General features: G+C 43.5%; 1 protein-coding gene and 1 pseudogene across 4 annotated transcripts in view; one reads left to right on the top strand and one right to left on the bottom strand.

Annotated features, from left to right (window-relative positions):
* Positions 1-18,538, bottom strand: part of LOC148121329 (antiviral innate immune response effector IFIT1-like) — an 89,381-nt pseudogene that overhangs the window by 49,375 nt on the left and 21,468 nt on the right. The gene's annotated exons all lie outside the window — the stretch shown is intronic.
* On the top strand, positions 57-15,112 carry LOC146893637 (antiviral innate immune response effector IFIT1-like). 3 transcript variants are annotated; one of them, XM_087907979.1, is made up of 2 exons: positions 57-143; positions 13,105-15,112. In XM_087907979.1, the coding sequence occupies exon 2, from the start codon at positions 13,208-13,210 to the stop codon at positions 14,489-14,491; it is 1,284 nt and encodes a 427-aa protein (XP_087764105.1). In that variant the 5' UTR covers positions 57-143; positions 13,105-13,207; the 3' UTR covers positions 14,492-15,112. The 3 variants fall into 3 exon arrangements, with proteins under 3 accessions (XP_087764105.1, XP_087764104.1, XP_087764103.1); XM_087907978.1 differs by lacking the exon at positions 57-143 and adding an exon at positions 3,857-4,081; XM_087907977.1 differs by lacking the exon at positions 57-143 and adding an exon at positions 9,834-9,964.

Below are 18,538 nucleotides of genomic sequence, written 5' to 3'. Positions count from 1 at the left end.
TTTCGGTTCTTATTGCGTATAGCTTTGTGTTGAGTTTGGAACTCTCTTATTTAGACAAAATTTGGAGGTGCACGGAAACATCCTTCAGTCAATGGCCTTTGAAAGACTGAACCAGATTAGGCATGACCTTGGATACCAAAAATGTGAGTACTCATATGCCCTCTCTCTCTCCTCTCTTGCCTGGATGCTGGATTCAGTTCCTGTCCCCTGTTCATACAGAGGACTGTGATCTGTGAGTTCCCCTTAAATAAAGAACTCTTATTGTACTTAATTCTGAGTTAATGTAGAATTCATTTATTCACACTCTCCTACACCCCAAGTTCAAGATAAACCAATTAACACAAAAAGTACAAAAGACTGAAAGAAGAGAGTAAATGAAACCAAAGACATAAAAAGTCAAACAAACAGGATATAAAGCCAGACAAAGAACCTCAGACAGGGAGCATAAAGTCTCACATTTTTGCCCTGGAATGGAGAATACTGGCACCCTGATGAACCCCCTAGATGTCCCAGATAGGGATCTCATGAAACAGAACTAGACTGACTCACCAGGAGGCCTCCTTAGAAGCTTGCTGCTTATCTCAGCTTAGGGGTTTGGTGTGGGAGGTCTTTCTGTATATGTGTTGTTTTTATTGGTAAATGAATATAGCTGTTTCGGCTATTGGCCTAGCAGAATTGAGCTAGGTAGAAAAACTAAACTGAATGCTTGGAGAAAAAAGTCGGAGTGAGGGAAAAGATATGTAGCCGCTGCCATAGGAGACAGATTCCAGAACTTTGCTGGTAGGACACAACCTCATGGTGATGCACAGATTATTAGAGATGGGTTGATTTAAGATGTAAGAGTTAGTTAGAAATATGCTTAAGCTATTGGCCAAACAGTATTGCAATCAATACAGATTTCTGTGTGATTACTTCGGAATTCTAGGTAACTTGGAAGCGAATGAACAGCCTCTGAAAACTAATTGGTACCCAATGTGGTAGTTCACTCTGATAGCCTGGCAAACCAAGGGCAACCTCATAACCTTCGTCTGTCTTAAAGCAGATGTCTCCTGAAGCAGCCTAGAATTCCAGAGCAAATGTTCAGGTTGAGAATTTAGGTAAGTGGTCTGAATCTCTCTGGTGCCCCCAGAAATTGATAAACCTACATGTGAGAATAAGACCATCACCACAATTTGAGTCAAATTGGAGCAAGCTTGATTTTAATGAGGTGTACCCAAGAGCTGGCTAGTTACTACCTCCAAAGTCATGCTAAAGCGAGCGGCCCCAAATTCATTTCTTGTGGTCCTTTTAAGGAATAAAATCACCAGTAGTTGCAAGGCAGGTCTGCTTTTAAAAAAAGACAAAAAACCAAAAAGACAAAACACCAACCATGGGGCAATAAGGAAATGAAGAAACATCTCAGAACACATCTTGTGGTCACCAAGTGATTAGAGAGGGTGGCTTGAGAAGTTTAGAAATAGTAAAGGAATTGTCAAAAACAAGCCAAGGTCATGCATTGGGGCAGGTAGGGCTCCACAAAGCAGACTTAAAAACTGCAACTCAACACTTACAGTATAGTGATTCAAGCTATTTTTCTGTTAACTAAACATCAGGTTTTAATTCAGCATTTTGTAGATAATCATTTATATAAACATTTTACAAAATAAAATACCAAGAGAATAAGCTATTTTAAAGTTTTTATAAATGTAAACACTAATATTACACAACTTCACTTTAGGGATAATTCTTTACATGTAAGTTTTCATGGGAAAAATCTTTTCATTAATATGTGTTACTATATTAGAAATATGCTTACTGTATTTTATGCGATTGTTTTCTTTGCCATGATAGCTATCATATTTAATGTTATCCTTTCTTCATATTTTTTCTTAAACACATAATCTCATTTATTTTTTGGTGCATATTACTTTTTAGAGGCTACTATTTAATTCATCATTTTTTGTTATTGTTTTAGTTTTGTGGGAGTTGTTGCTATTGTTACTGTTGCTATTGCTTTGCTAAGACAAAATCATGCTTTGCAGTCCATGTTGGCCTCAAATTCACTGTGTAGCTACAGTTGCCTTCAAATTCCTGGCATTCCTTGTCTTCAGCCTCACATGTGCAGAGACAGTAAGATTTCAAACACATTTCGCTAAATGTTACGTTCATGTCAGCTCTTGTTATATATACCATATTAAATGCAAATTCAGAAATGAATGTGATTGTTAAGTATCACCTAAATAAAATTGAAATAACTAAAAAAAACACTTACAGTAAATGGAAACTTATTGTATTCCATAAGAATAGAGCATTATGGGTACAGTATTCAAAATGGAGATAGGCAAGTTCCTCATTAGCTCTGTGGCTGAGTGTTTTGGCAAACAAACATGCCAAGACATTTGTATGAAGATCACAGTACAACTCCCCCACCTGCCCCAGATTTAGTTCTATTTTGATGATGGATTCTGGGAACTAAACCCAGGTGGAGGCAGGAATGATAGCAAGCATTTTAACTCTGTGACATATACCTAGCCAGCTCACTGACTCACACCTCCAGGTTCTTCAAAATTAAACGTCATCGGGGAAAATGTCCAAAGAGCCCCTTCCCCTTTTGTTGTCCACTGATTGAAGTTTAGGAATGAAACTCTCTGGTCAGGGAAAACTTTCAGGAGAGAATAAATGTTATCAAAGGGAGAGTGCTGCGCCAGCAGGGCAACTGTCCTTCTTCTGAGCATGGGACGTCAGCATTAACATGCAACACAACTTCAGGTTCTGCAGACAAGCCTTTATTCCACTTTCTCACACAGTATGTATAGCCCTCAGCAGGGGAGGCTAAGACAGCAAAAGCAGGAAGCTCATCACCATAACTCAATGGCTTAGTGGTAAACATCCTTAGAAACACTGCTGAAAACAACAGGTTGTTCCAGTTTTTGTTCCTATTTTTAACCAAGTGCAAGAGTGCAAAACAGATCAAGTGGGAGTACGAAGGCCTGTCCTCTAGGGACCCAACAGGAGAGGGAGGTAGATATTTAAATTCCTTTCAATGACTTTATTATGTTTGGAGGACTGTAGGATGAGCTATATTTGAGGAGACAGGGATCCATGGCCGGGCTAAGGAAGTAGACCTCAGTAGGGCTGAGAAAACAGATTAACCAAGGAAACCAAGATACTAAACTAACATACTTGACCTAGACCTGAACCAGTCTGAATTCCACCTTCTGCACTTTCCAAGACTGCTCTTCTTAGCCTTTAGGACAGGATAGCATCAAGGCTGTGAATACAGCACTCTACAAAGTGTTTATTTTTGTTTATGGGGCTGTGACTAGTGACAAGAACCCTTTACAAACAAACATCTCAGAACAATAAACACAAAGCAAGACTTCATGGCTCGAGGCTCTGGAATATTGACCTGGTTAACAAAGGGTTAACTCCTAAAGTCTAAGGTGAACTGAGAAGTTCTGCAGAGGGATGTGGATGTAAATGATGCACCTCCAGAAGTTCATAAGGAAAGTCAGACAGCAAAGCAAGTGGTATGAACCACTTCCAGACTGCAGGGGAACAGACCTGCAGATGGACTCTGCTATCCCTAAACTTCCCTTTTTCCCTCCCATCAAATCCACATGACTATGGGCTCACTTCCAAGGAGACAGTGTAGAACTTCAGTTCTTTTGATTGAGAAACAATTGTATTAGGAAGATGGCAGTCTGGTCCTTTATGTTCCCATCGCCTCCATCAACCCTTTAGGAACAGCATCTCCTGGTGCAGGGATGTCTCTCTCTGGACAGACAGTGAAACTGACATGTCTGTCTATTCCAGATCCTTCTCCCCATCAGTTCAGAGGAGAGAGCAAAAAGGAAAATCCCTGGTTGTCCACAGTTTCACAAACGAGAAACCTGAAGGCTTTAGTTTCACTTTCCAGTTTCAGTTTCCTACTGTTGTGTGCAACACCACACCTCCCTTTATAGAGCTGTTTCCCAGTTCTATCTGAGAGTCCAGTTGGTGAGAAAGTCCAGAAGAGAGCAGAGCATCAGGGAAGGATCCTGAGGAGCCCTGTCCTGGTGAAAGTCCAGAGAACTTCAGCCACCTTCACAGCCACCATGGGGTAAGGATTTCCTTGCTCTGCAGTTTGAGTGAACCCAGGACACAGACATTTGCTTGTGGCCAGGTCTCACTAAGTCTGCTTACATTCCTTCGTTCTCTCTTGTGGCTTATCTTTCTACTACTCAGAAAGGAATAAGGAGGCTAATTGTACTGAGGGTGCAGGAAATTTGTTCAATGATTGCAATATTTGCACGGGGCTGCATGAGTGAACAGATGCTTGCTGCAGTTTTTAAGGCTGTCTCACACATGTCGTTCAAAATCCCTGGGAGGTACACTAGCATGCTCATCCCATACAGAGAGATGATGACCAACGAGAGCTTCAGGAGTGTAGTAAGGTACCACTCTATGTAATTAGAGCCCTAAACGAGAGCAGCTGCTGAGAGTGCTCTCCTTGCCATATCCTGACCACACACATTCGCTCCCCTTGAAATGAACCCGAGACCCCCAGAGGATGTTTTGAGATGCTGCTCAAAGTTACTGGTCCTAGTGCTTTCTGCCCACCCCTGGCTGGGTTAAATTAAGAGAGAACACATTTTTTTTTCTGTCTTCAGTAAAAGACAAAAATGTGGAAATTCTAATACCTTTGATGAGAGATATTTCAATGTTTTCCTGCAAGAAACTAAATATGCCCAGGAAAATATGCATGTATGTATGTATACAAACATATACATGTTTATTCACATCCATATATATGTGTGTGTGTGTATGTGTGTGAGAGAGACAGAGAGAGAGAGACACAGAGAGAGACAGAGAGAGACAGAGAGAGAGAGATAATAAAGAAATGCTAGGCACCTGGAGTCTTTTTGTTTTTTGTTTGTTTTCGAGACATGGTTTCTCTGTAGCTTTAGTGCCTGTTCTAGAACTAGCTCTTGTAGACCAGGCTCATCGTGAACTCACAGAGATCCCCCTGCCTGTGCCTCCCAAGGGCTGGGACTAAAGGAGTGAGACACCACCACTGGGATCCAGCTCCGTGTGAAGTCTTTTTATGTAAATGTCTCTGACTTTTATGTTTGAAATTGCCTTCTGGGTTTAAAGTGTCAGTCAGTAGAGTTGTTTTCTCTCAAATCTAGGGCTACAATGTAAATCATCTCTTTCATAGGCAACTATTTTATGTTCTTGCACATAAAACCATGTATAGTACGTGAGTATGGAGGAGGCTGAGAGCTTCTGTTGTATGATGAGAGAGATTACAAAAACCACAGAGGTATAAAATTGTGAAATGAAATAAACAAGAGAGCAGGAGACACTAAGGGCTGTCAGGTGACAGTCATGGTCATAGGGCCAATGAGTAAGCTGTGCCAGGGTCCAGAGCTCTCATGAATCTAGCAGGTGTCTAGGACTGTAGTTTGTAAATGAGTGCCTGCAGTGTGCGAAAGGCTGGAGACCTCCAAGTGCACAGGGGAGGCTGGATGCTGAGATCTCGAAGTGCACAGGGGAGGCTGGATGCTGAGATCTCCAAGTGCACAGGGGAGGCTGGATGCTGAGATCTCCAAATGCACGGGCAGTGGGATCCAGGTTGCTCTCTGTCCCTGTTGCCCACACAAATGACGACTGCCTCTGTGCCTCTCAGCTTTTCTGATGCAAGTGCTTATGCACAAGTGCACATATCTCTCCATTGGGGCACAGCTCCACAAAGGGATCCTTGTGAGCCTCCCAACCAAGGCAGATCTCCATGGACAGATGGTGTTCAGTTTTCAGAGTGTTCTTAGCTACCATGCTAATGTCTTTATTTCCCCTAATGCATGGACACAATCTCTAATTCCAACTGTGGGCTGCTGTAGGTAGGGAAATCAAAGAAAAGCAGGATTGAATCTGATGTCCCTAGACCATGATTAATGTTCCTGTTGAAAAATGCCCATGCTTTCTAAGTGACCGGGAAAAGAAGGAGTAAACATGCATTTAGTGCTCTAAAGAGACAGAGACAGAGACTCAGAGAAGAAGAAATGCTGGGCTCTCTGCAAAGGCCATGGTCAGCAGACCAATGGTCTGCACAAGGCATGAAGGAAATGTGGTTGAACACACCTTAGCCAGCCAGTGTTGTTCACACTCATAGATGATGGGTCCAGGGGGGTCATGCAAAGGTGGGGACAGACCACTAAAGTCTAATAAACTAGAAGCAAACTTTGTCCCAGAAACAAGAATCCTGTAAAAAAAATATTAAATTAAAAATCTCCACAGAGCACAAAACGTTTATCAGCTAGTTGAGACCACAGGCAGAGATGGATTTTGTTAGGCTGTGGTAAAAGGTTGGTTTCTGAACCCACCTTTTTATAGTAGGGACACTGAGCATTAGATCTGAACAAAGGAATTTTTAATATCTCAAGGTAAAACTCAGACACAGATTGCCTTATTTTACAATCTCCATTAACAGAGGTTTTTAGTTAAAGCTGTGTTTACACTTAATCTATTGTCTTCCTGGTACTTCCAGGCGGTGTTTACTGAAGCCCTGTGCTCTCCCCTTTGATGCTGCCAGTTACACATAGCAGGGATAGTGCGTAATCCAGATATCATATATCTATTTCCTAAAAGCTGACTCAGCTGATATCCGTAGGGTAGCTCTCAGTTTGCAGAGAGATGCTTTGACCTTGTAAATAGAACTATGGGTTGTAAAACGAAATAACCCCTTGTTAATAGTTCATCCTCAGGCTGCTGAGAGAGCTGCTGACAGTCTGTTCCCATTTTCCTAGACTTACAATTTATATTTCTGGAATATACATTTTATATTCTTATTCTTGAACTTTTCACTAGAGTCTGACCTTGAGCAGTTTGTTGTGAGAATGTTAAATTAATCCCAATTGAATTTGAAAAAAAAAGTTCTTTGGTATAATACAATGCTCTGTCCACAAGGACGCACAATTGCACTGGATCTCAACTCCAAGTACTTCTAATAAGATGGGTTGTAGAGGTAGCTTTTACGTGTTGCCTTAAAGACCCAGGGAAGGATCTTGTGTGGGGTCAGTCATACAGATAGTGTGGAGGACTTTGGGGAATTAACCAACTCCCTTCTACATTTGGGAGCCTGGGGAGACTTTGGCCATACAGATAAAGCAAAGGTCACCTAGCTATTGGCCACCTCTGGTCCTGCTGTGGGAGCATGGTATGTCCTGGATTTGTAGAGAGCACCATCTCCAGGCTATTAATGATATCTATTCCCAGCCTTCAGGGTAGAAAAACAAGCTATCCATTTCTCTTATTGAAGAAACAGTCCTACATGTCTATCATTGCTGGTTTACTTCGTGCTCATCTGAGGGGAGAAGGAGTTTGTGCTGCTGAACAGACAAAGACAGAACAAGAAGAGAGAAACAGAGTGAGAGAGAGACAGAGAGACAGAGAGAGAGACTGACAGACAGACAGAGAGACAAGGATAAAAAAAATTTCTTACGCTTTTATCTCTTTCTAGTTTTGCTTATCAAATGTTATAGTTAAAGACCTGAGTATAGGAACAATGACCAACCATTCCCAGAGACACTTTTCAAATATTCAAATAATTGTGTTCAACATCAATTGAACTCTAGCAGGGGCAATGAGAGGTGAGGGGAGCAGAGAGAGGGAGGGAAGGAGTTAAGGAGAGAGAGAGAGAGAGAGAGAGAGAGAGAGAGAGAGAGAGAGAGATTGACAGACAGACAGAGAGACAAGGATACAAAAAAAAACTGCTTACGCTTTTAACTCTTTCTATCTTTGCTTATCAAATGTCATAGTTAAAGACCTGCGCATAGGAACAATGACCAACTATTCGCAGAGACACTTTTCAAATATTCAAATCATTGTGTTTAACATCAGTTGAACTCTACCAAGGACTCATGATTAGAAACAGACATAGAAATATTTTATTATGAAACAGTGCTCTCGAAATCAGAATGGACAAGTGAGATGAGGCATAAGCCTCAAAAGCACTGAGCTGTGGAGATACGGCATGAACAAAGAACCGTGGCTCCTCTGCTGGTTGGTACATCAAGGCCATTTTGAGCATCCTCTGTCCATGACATGGAGCCTAGGGAAGAAAGGGCTGTCAGTGTTTCTACTCAATAGGCTTTATTTTCATAATCACTGATGCCGCTGTCTCTGAGGACCAATCTCACGCAACTGTCTGTAAGGTCTGACATACCACGTGACAGGTGGAGAAACCATCACTGTTGTTTCCCTCGGAGACTGAGACTGCTGCTGCAGAGATGGCTCAGGGGGTAAAGGGCTTGCCAAGCAAGCGTGGGAATGGCAGTCTCAGTGCTGTTACTGAGAGGAGCTGCAGACCACTGTCTTTCCTCAGAAAACAAGCAGGTGAAGACCAGCGCCTAATGCTGTCCACCGACCTTCATAGGTGGGCCTTGGCATTTGCACCCCCTCCACAAACACAATTTAAATGCCATGTGAAAAGGAGGAGCATGGAGAGAACAAGGCTTAGAAGAAGCCCCTAAAAGAAAGTTATTTTCTAATCGTTATGTCTACTTTAAAAATAGGTTTTTACTTTTCCTTAATTTACTTTAATGTATTCTTCCGCATGGTTTTTGTTTATTTTTGCTGTTAGAAGCCAATGACATTTCTCCCTTTCTTTTCCTTTCGTCTTTCAAGCCCCTCACATTCACCCTCCCTGCTCTCCTCCAAATTCATTGCCTCTTTAGTTCATTCATTGTTTTTGTATGTGTGTATATAAACATATATGTGTGTGTCCCTGTCCAGAATTTATAATGTTTCTTGTTATGTATAATATCAGGGTTGAACATCTGGTGCTGTACAACCTAGCCTGGGGGATACCAGCTCTCCAGTCCCCACTGTACTGGTTGTTCATTGTGCTTTGTGTATCATTGAGGCTTCACTGACTCTTCCTATCTGATCTATATGTTTCCTGTCCATTGTTATCATCTTTGTTCAGCTCATTTTTGGTCATTTAAGCCAAAGAAATTTTCAAAAATTTTAGAGGTGAATTTTATCTCTGGTCTTATGTATAGAAATGGCATTCAAAACTAACAAAAGACTGTAAGATTCCCAAATTGGGAGGGGCATCTATCTATCTAGTCTCTTACTGAGATGTGTGCTTCTCTACACCAAAATCCCCTGTCTCAGAGTAGTTGCTTCCAGATGGTCACTTCTAAAACTCTACATTTGCTGGGAAAGTGTTGTTTTCTTTTCCTTTTTCTATCTCCCTTTTTCATAACCCTGCCAGAATGCCTTCAGAGAAGGTTAAAATCTTTTTTTTCTGAAAGTATCTCTAACCTTCAAAGAGACTGAACGTTTGCCAGACTTGAAACCAAGGTAATAATGGTGCCTGAGCACATACAGTTTTTTACACAGTCACACAGATAACAGGGACAGACAGCTCAAACACACACGACAGACAGACCACAGACCACAGACTATAGGAAGGTGGAAACACAGGAAGAAAACTGAGGAATACACCCTGGGCTCTTTACCCACCCCTGGACTCTAGACAAATGCCATGATTTAAACCTTTCTTGCAACATTTTCTCGTGGGTGCTTTTTCCATCTTAAATGGTGACTAAACCATAGTTGTATATTCTTCCTACTCTATTTTTGCATTCAGTTGTATGAGAGACTTAAAATCTGCCCAAAAGAACCTCTTTCTTCAAATCAACATAGAGATGCTAAATCAAGAAGTCAAAATCATTTGGCTATACTAATGTCCAAACTGTGTCCCTGTCCAAATCAGCCTCAAGAATAGTACTTACCTATGGATAAAGGTAGAGGAAGGTGATTAAAGTTTGCTGAAGATGCAAGGGTGGCTCTTCTGCTACAGGACCAGGAGGTTTTCCTACTAGAAGAAGAAGAAAACAGAAAAGAGTTGTCAGAGTTCATTGCACAGACAGGAAAGACTACATGAGAATCGAGCAGGAATGTGGTCCTCTGCATGTCAGGAAGAAACACCTATCAGGTGAGGTGCCGTACAGACAGGCTATTTGATGTCATGGCAATTAATGTCTTAGGAAAGGGAAGGCCCATTCAGATTCCCTCTCCACTACTGCTGGGACTCATAGCTAGGATCATCCTTGTGGATTCCTGACAATTTCTCCAGCATCAGGATTCTCCCCAACCCCATATTTGCCCCCTCTATCAAGGTACCTCTTACATTGCTCTCCCCCTCTGTCCCATCCCTGACTCGATTCTGGTGCAGTTTATCCAGAAGCTTTTAATTATTTTCCCTTCCTGGGACCCTGATGTGTGTGTCTCTTAGAGTCCCCCTTTTGACCTAGCTTCTCTGGGTTTGAGAATTGCAGCCTCGTTATTCTTTGCTTTACATATAATATGGACTTTGAGTGAGTACATACTGTGTTTGTCTTTCTGGGTCAGGATGCTTTTTCTAATTCCATCCTTTTGCCTGCAAATTTCAAGATGCCATTGCTTTTTAGTGCTGAACAATTAGTGACTACCCTACTTGTCATCACAAAACTACATCTAGTAACTGATGGAAGCAGACACAGTGACCCACATCCAAGCACTTGGCTGAGCTCCTGGCATTCAGTTGAAGAGAGGGAGGAGGGATCATATGAACAAGGGTGGGGGTGAAGAGCATGGTGGGAAAAACCACAGAGACAGCTGACCTGAGCAAGTTGGAGCTTACAGACTATGGACAGATAGTTGGGGGACCTGCATTGTGTTGAAATAGATTCTCTGAATATGGGGTGACAGTCATGTACCTTTATCTATTGTGGGGCTTTCTGGCAGTGGAATTAGGACCTAACCCAGGTGCATGAACTGATTTTTTTTTAGCCCATTCCCTGTGGTGGACTACCTTATTCAACCGTGATACAGAGGATATGGTCTTGGTCTTGCCTCAACTTGGTATGCCATACTTTGTTGAGTCCCCAAGGAAGGCCTTACCCTGTCTGAGGAGTGGACGGAGGGTGGAAAGAAGGGTGGTAGGGAGCAGGATGAAAGGAGGGAGGGGAAACTGAGATTGGTATGTAAAAAATATTTTTTAAAAATATAAATCCCCAAAAGTTATGTTGGCAAGTTATTCTGCCCAGTAATTTTTCTCTGCCTGTTTGCAGAGGGCTCAACCATGCACTCAGTGTTCTGTCTCTGGTCTTTCTGTAACGCCATCCCCCATGGTTTATATGCCTTTTTCTCTTATAGGGATATTCATGTTAGCACCATAATGTCTTGATTATTTTAGCTTTATAGTGATTTCAATTCTTTGTTTTCAAAAATAATTTTTATTACAGGGCCATCTTGGAGATTTTCTAGCAGTTTGGTCTGTCACACAAAGCTTCCTTTGAGGTGACAGTGCTGTGTTCTGGTCTTGCAGTATTTAAAACTGGTGTTCATGGACCTTAGCTGGGGTTTTCAGAAAGAAGACCTCTTATGGGAACTTAACTGAAAGGAAGAAGAAGAAGTTCCTACAGTAGATGCTGAACCCAGAAGTGGGGGGTTATCCAGAGTCATCAGGATTTTGATCATAACATTTTCAGGATAGAGGCACAGGGGATGGGTGGTTTGTTAGGTCCAACTGGTTGATTCACGAGGTTTCTAAATGGCTGTGATGTTCTATTTGTCGACACTTAAGGCTTCCAAGCTAGAGGGTTCCTTTATTGGAAAGACCTAACAGGGTATTGCACCTCCTACTGCTATTCTTGGCATCTGATCAGATCAAAGCCAAAGACAGCTGATTTAAGCACTATGGCATCTCTGGCCTCTGGCAGACAGCTACGAAGAGGACTAAGGGCCTATTGTCATCTAGCCATGGACCGACTCAGAGCTGCTGCCGTGGGTGCCTACAAAACCCGAGTGACTCAATCTGTCTCTTGCTCTCAACACTGATAGAAAACCAGGAAACTCCTGTGGATTTTATAACATATCCATGTGTTTAGCCTCACTAATCTCCCCAAAGACCAGAAACAAAAACCACTAATGTCATTCCCATTACACAAATGGGTACAGTGTGATACTGAGGCATGGGTGAAACACTCTAGGGAAGTGACTGTCCTGCTCCATAGCAAAACAAGAAAGCACATGAAGTGTAGATGCATGTTTAGAACGCAGGGATTCTTTGTAACCATAGGAGAGGACATCTTAGGCGCCACTCTGTAGTGGGGGGAGGGCTTATCATCCCACCTGAGTAGGAGAAGCAGGCAGCATTCCACCACCCAGCTAGCTTATACCTGAAATAACCACACAGAAATTGTATTAATTAAATTACTGCCTGGCCCATTATATTTAGCCTCTTCTTGGCCAACTCTCACATCTTAATTAACCCATTTCTATTACATCAGTGTATCACCATGTGACTGTGGCTTACCGGCAAGATTCTAACCTACATCCTTCTCAGACTGGAGATTAATGGTGTCTACCTGACTCTGTTCTTCTTCGCAGCATTCTGTTCTGTCTTCCACCCCTACCTGAGTTCTGACCTATCAACTAGACAAAAGCAGTTTCTTTAATAACCAATGAAAGCAACACAAATATAGAAGGACCACCTACACCATTATTAAGTCACCTCCCCCACCTATGTTGCCCAAAGAAAAAAGATTCAGAGAAAATCGTATCGCTAGTGTCAGAAGGCTGTCCCAAGGCAGAGAGCATGTCCATTTGTTCTGAGTCAGCCCCCTTCTGAGAAGACACCAGCTGTTTGTGTTTGAGACACAAAGGGAAGGACTTGCAATGACAAATAGTTCCTATTTAGGTCAGCTCAGGTGGTAGACACTTGTACATATTGTCCTCACAAACAGTGGGGAAGGGGGAATAGTTTTATCGAGTTCCACATCTCAGGGCAAGAGTCTGACAAGAATGCGGGTGGGCCTGTATCTCTGTGACTGTGGCCAGTCTGGAATAAATGGATGAACTCCAAAGCTAAGATTGTAAGAACATGTACATGGACATGTATGTGCAAAGAGACTCTGGCAGTTATAGTAAGTGGACCTGAGGGATCTATGTACAAAACAGATATCAAGAAATTCTAAATGAGCAAAATGTTAGATTATCAAGAAATAAGCAAGAATGTTGTAAAATGTGTTTTGCATGGTGTCAGATTCAACCCGGTCTCACATAACAAACCATCCTACTTCCTTCTTGCAGAGAGAATGGTCAAGCTGATGTGGTCAAGGAGAATCTGCTTCAACTGAAATGTCACTTCACGTGGAAACTGCTGTTTGAAGACATTGACATACCTGATTTGGAAATGAGAATCTCGGAGGAAGTCAAGTTCCTAGACATCATGAGCACAGTGGGGATGCACAACCTCCTGGCCTACGTGAGACACCTGAAAGGTCAGCATACGGAAGCCCTGCAAAGCCTGAAAGAAGCAGAAACCTTGGCCCAGAGAGAGCAGTTGGGCAAGAGAAGCGTGGTGACCTGGGGCAACTGTGCCTGGGTGCATTACCACATGGGCAGCTTGGCAGAAGCCCAGACATACCTGGACAAGGTGGAGAATACTTGCAAGGAATTTGCAAGTCCCTTCCGCTACAGGATGGAGTGTGCCGAGATGCACTGTGAGGAAGGCTGGGCCTTGCTAAAGTGTGGAGGACAGAATTATAGACGAGCCATGGCCTGCTTTGCAAAAGCTCTGGAATCTGAGCCTGAAAACCCCGAATACAACACTGGCTATGCTGTCGCCACCTATCGTGAAGACTTCGATGACAATAATATTTCTCTGGAACCCCTGAAGAAGGCTGTCAGGTTAAATCCAGCAGATCCATATATTAAAGTTTACCTTGCCCTGAAATTTCAGGATGTAGGAGAAACAGATGAAGCAGAAAGACACATTGAAGAAGCCCTCAGCAGCACATCCTGTCAAACCTATGTCTTTCGTTATGCAGCCAAGTATTACCGAAGGAAGCGCTGCACAGACAAAGCTCTCCAACTCCTACACAAGGCCTTGCAGACATCACCTGACTCTGGCTATCTGCATTACCAAATAGGACTCTGTTACAGGGACCAAATGATCCAACTGAAGACACCCAGAAACACACTGTCTAGAAGGCAGGGCAGCATGCAGGAAATGGCACAACGGGCCATCTGTCAATTTCAGAAGACTGTGGAACTGAGGCCCACGTTTGATGTAGCTTACGTTTGCATGGCTGAAGTGTACGCAGAAATTCACCAATATAAAGAAGCTGAGGCAAATTTTCAGATGGTTCTGAACATGCAGAACCTTATAGGTCACAGAAAACAAGACATTCATCTACGCTATGGCCGTTTCCAGCAATTTCATCAAAATTCAGAAGACATGGCGATCACTCACTACTTAAAAGGTCTAAAAATAGAAGAAACGTCGTATGCCTGGAGGAAAATACTCATAGCTTTGGAGAGAGTGGCTGACAGACGGGTTCAGCAGAATGTTCGACCTGCGGAGAGCACCAGCCTCCTTGGATTAGTCCACAAGCTGAAAGGAAACATGCACGAGGCCCTGATGTACTATGAGAAGGCTCTGAGGCTCACTGGGGAGATGAACCCTGAGTTCTGAATGCAGCTCACCTCTGCAAAGATAATGTACTCGTCACTGAGATTCCATCCCTCCTAACTGATTGATTTCCCCACAGCTGCATACTTGCTGGAATCCAAGTACCTAAATGCATTGGGTCCTGCCACCTCTTTCCTACTTTCTCATTGTCCTGTCTAGAAGGAATTTCCGTCCCCACTATACCTGCTCACTTAATAGTCAGAACTAACGCCTGCTGTTCTCGACCCTTCGAGCCCTGTCACTCACCTTTTTCCTTTTGTCTGTGCTGTGAGAAAGAAAGTCTTCATTCCCTGCCTGCCAGTGTCCGGGACAAAGAAGTCTTCTCCAATTAGAATTCATTTTAGGTGATCAGAATCTCTTACAATAGCACAACCTCAGAACAAAAGACATGAGCAAGAAGGAGAGTTTGAAAGCGGGAGAGGTCTCACAGTCCAGGACACCCATTCACAGCTAATGAGAGACTTAAGTGTGGGAACAGTAATGCATGGAAAGCTTGCTGGGACCTTACAGACTGAAGAAGACATAAGAAGTTTGCCTGATTTTTTTTCTCCAATTGATAGTGTGTTGTATGTGATGCTTTTCCCTCCACTAAAATAAATTCATTAAAATTCACTGAAATCACAAGCACTTTCAGTACAATTTGTTGATAGTACTCCAAAGGTTCGTCTTTCATGGTACTCAGCAGGGCATGGGGTAGCAGAACCAACTCCCAGGAGTCTAGTGGGCAAGCCGGAGAGAAAGCTGTGCACATGAAAGCAGCACGTGGGATGTGAAACATGAAGAAGGTTATTTCATTCTACACAACACGTGTTAGCAAGCATGCCTGATGCTACCCAGGTACCTGAGCGCTGCTGTTTCTCAGTAGGGAAGAAGATGCTTGGGATGGGCATAGAGTTCATTTGCCTGACCCTTGGGAAAGTACAACTGATACTTTCTACAGATTTATCCATGTTAAGCCAATAACATGTTTCTTAAATTCAAGCAATGGAAACTATAGTGTCAGCTCTCAGGATTCATACAGATGCTCCCTGGTAGCCCTCATCAATGGAGAAGGGTAACTGAGATAGGAGAAGAAAGGGGAACGGGAGAAGGAAAGATTGGGAAGCAGCAAGAAGACATGCAGTTTGATTGACAAGCTAGGATCTGGATATTTGGCAGACTCTTCTCTTCCAGGAAACCATTTCCACCTTTGCCGTAGGGGAGACAAATTTACAAGATATTTCAGGGGATGATACGTGTGTCGGATACTGGATGCTTCAGCTATCTGGCGTGTTCCTTTTATCAGTAAGCCCTGTCTCCTTTACTTCAGTCCATGAGAGTTATAGGTCAAAACTAGAGAACTGAAATGCTTCAGGTTCTTGCATTGATTAAAGTGCCTTGAGTTCCTAGATCCCAGACTCCCAGGCCCAGGATGCACCTTTGCGCTCTATGTCTGCTGACCTCACTGCCAATGCTCAGGAGCTCTTCTCTGCCCTCTGTTCCTCCCCTCTTGCTGCTGTCTAACTGTCCTGTCAGCTCCTTCGGGTTTAATTTGCTCTCCCCTCATAGTGTTGTCTCTCTTTCATTGTCCTGACTCTTCTCATGGACACAGTTGCATGGATGAGACTTCAACAAGCTGTGACCTGCCCTGCACAGTATGCAAGGGACAGTCATGGGTGATGCAGTGTGCATGTGCACAAGCACACACACAAGCACACACACTAAATAAGTATTTAAATTAGTAATAAGTAAAACCACTGTGCTTTATGGTTTGAGCATCAGGCTGTAGCTAATAACGTCACTATTGTTTACTGAATATGGATTATGTGTACTTCGTGACCGGTTCTGTTCTCAGTGTTCTTTGATGAACTGTAGTTGAAAAGAGGAGTGAGATGATCCCCCACAAGAAAGAGCCATAGATGAGTAGGAAGCCAGGAGGGGGCTGCTGGTACTGATGCTGTAGTCAGCGTCAGACCAAGAAAGATGCTGAGGAATCAGGCCAGCAGTCAAAAGGCCTAACCAAGTCATGGGCAAGAGCTGCAAGTCAGGTCCAGGTCTAGATGGGTGATCAGGGGAAAGGGTCTTCAGTAGAGCAGACTGCATCAAGGGAGGGGACTAAGGTTGGTCAATTTGTCCCTTGACACAAACCACAGGTATCAGATGATAGGTTAGTATGGGGCTGTGACATCCAGTGTCTGCTAACTGTCACTCTATGGATAATATCCAAGGATGGAAGCAACACCCCTTCTTTGTCAGGGTCCGATGCCCCGACATTAACTATTTTTTTCTTGGACCTGCAGGGAGGCACAGGAATAATTGAGACACAGTTCACACAGCAATATGGGAAGGGAGTCTCAGGCTTTATTCAAATCCTGAAGATAACCACTCTGTCTAACCAAACACCTTTTAGTTTACCAAGGTGACAGCACAGACCCCAGACATCCACATGGCCTTTGGTTATAACTCAGCCCTTAGCAACACAGATCGCTGCTGCAGCAGGGCCTGGGACATGGACATAGGCCCTGACTGGGGTTTGGCACAGACTTCTCCACAATGATCTTGTAGGGAAGCCTCCTTTCCTCTCCCAAGTGTAAACCATTTGTCAGTCTGGGCTGGATGAGTGCTGAGCACAGTTGGTGTATTTTCTGGCTCTATCCAGAGGCTAAAGTGTTTGTGACTGTAAGCCCCATTCTTTGGTCTCCATTTTTGGAGGCCCCTGTCTCTTTGTCTGTCAAGCCCTGACCATTCCCTGGATCAGGGTCATGACAGCCTGCCAAAATTTTGACCACTGCCCCAGTCGATTTAAACTGCTTCCCCAGAAAGTTCCCTCGTGTTCTCTTTCCTCCACTCCTCCCCCCAACCCCCCACCCCCACCCCGCAGCCGGTAAATATGTTCCTGGTATCCCAGCTCCCCCTCGCGGCCACCCAAGAGAACAGGAGTCCCATTAAATTTGGATATTTGTAAATTTGACTTGTAATTTGGCTTGATTGGATTTTTTTGTTTGTTTTTGTTTTTTGTTTTTGTTTTGTTGTTTTTTTTTTGGTCAGCAGAGAACTCGTGTTAGCAAAATTCCTAACATCTTGGAGGTCCCACCGGGTAGGGTAGCCTTTCTGCGTGGCCATAGGCCACATATCAAAAGCCCCCTAGTCCACAATCTGAGCTCTCCATGCCACTCTGAAATTGGCTCCCAGGCTACAAAGTTGTTCTTTCTTGGTGAGTCCCTTTTTTTTTTTGTCGATGCTATAGGGCTTTGGGGGGGACCCATTTTTACTTACTTTCATCGATTATCGGACTCTTTGTGGAAGCTGCTGGCCCACACCAAGAGTTCTGACCTCAGCAGCTAGACCGGCAAGACCAGGTCTAGCTGAGATGGACGTTGTTTGCTTTAGGGACACCTAGCATTCAATTTCCCCGACCTAGTTAGACCGAAGAGCTATTTTAGTGGACGCACTGTAATACTTAGGCTACACAGTTGGGCACAGACTTTAAAATGGGCACTTGCAGTTCAAAGCCAGATCCTCTGTCACTTCTGGGATGCCTCTTACAAAATCTTTATAAATTGGGGCTGTCCGATACAGTCTGTCCCGAATGGCTAATTTCTCTATGCACTAAGATTTGGCCTCAATACTATGTTGACAATGGAATACCAGAAGGAAGCCTTGATCTTATTGTCCTCTGGAACATAGAAGATTTTTGTTGCCTTAAGGACAAAAGGGCAGAGCTTACACATGTCCATGGTTTTTCAGCTGTGTGTCTTTCCTTTCCCTTAGTAGAGAGTGTCTCGCGGCACTGGTCTTGGTAGCTAAGGCCACAACGCCTCCAAATGTCCAATCATCTGGGAATCGGGATCCCAATAATTCCAGCTGGACCCTCCTATGAAGCAACATTTTTTACATTTCTCTCCTTTCCTGTCTACCCCTTTCCTTGCCAATCTGGAAGTTCAAGGTCAACTTCCACCTTACCCACCCTCTTCTCCTTCTCACCCTCACTCTCCTACCCCAACTGCCCACCAATAAACCCCCTCTGCACACAGGGCTAGCACCTCCCAATCCTCCCCAGTCTCCTCCCAT

The sequence above is a fragment of the Myodes glareolus genome, chromosome 7 (genome assembly GCF_982192425.1).
Source record: "Myodes glareolus chromosome 7, mMyoGla1.1, whole genome shotgun sequence".
In the NCBI taxonomy this organism is placed as follows: domain Eukaryota; kingdom Metazoa; phylum Chordata; class Mammalia; order Rodentia; family Cricetidae; genus Myodes; species Myodes glareolus.
This window is presented reverse-complemented; position numbering and strand designations above follow the sequence as displayed.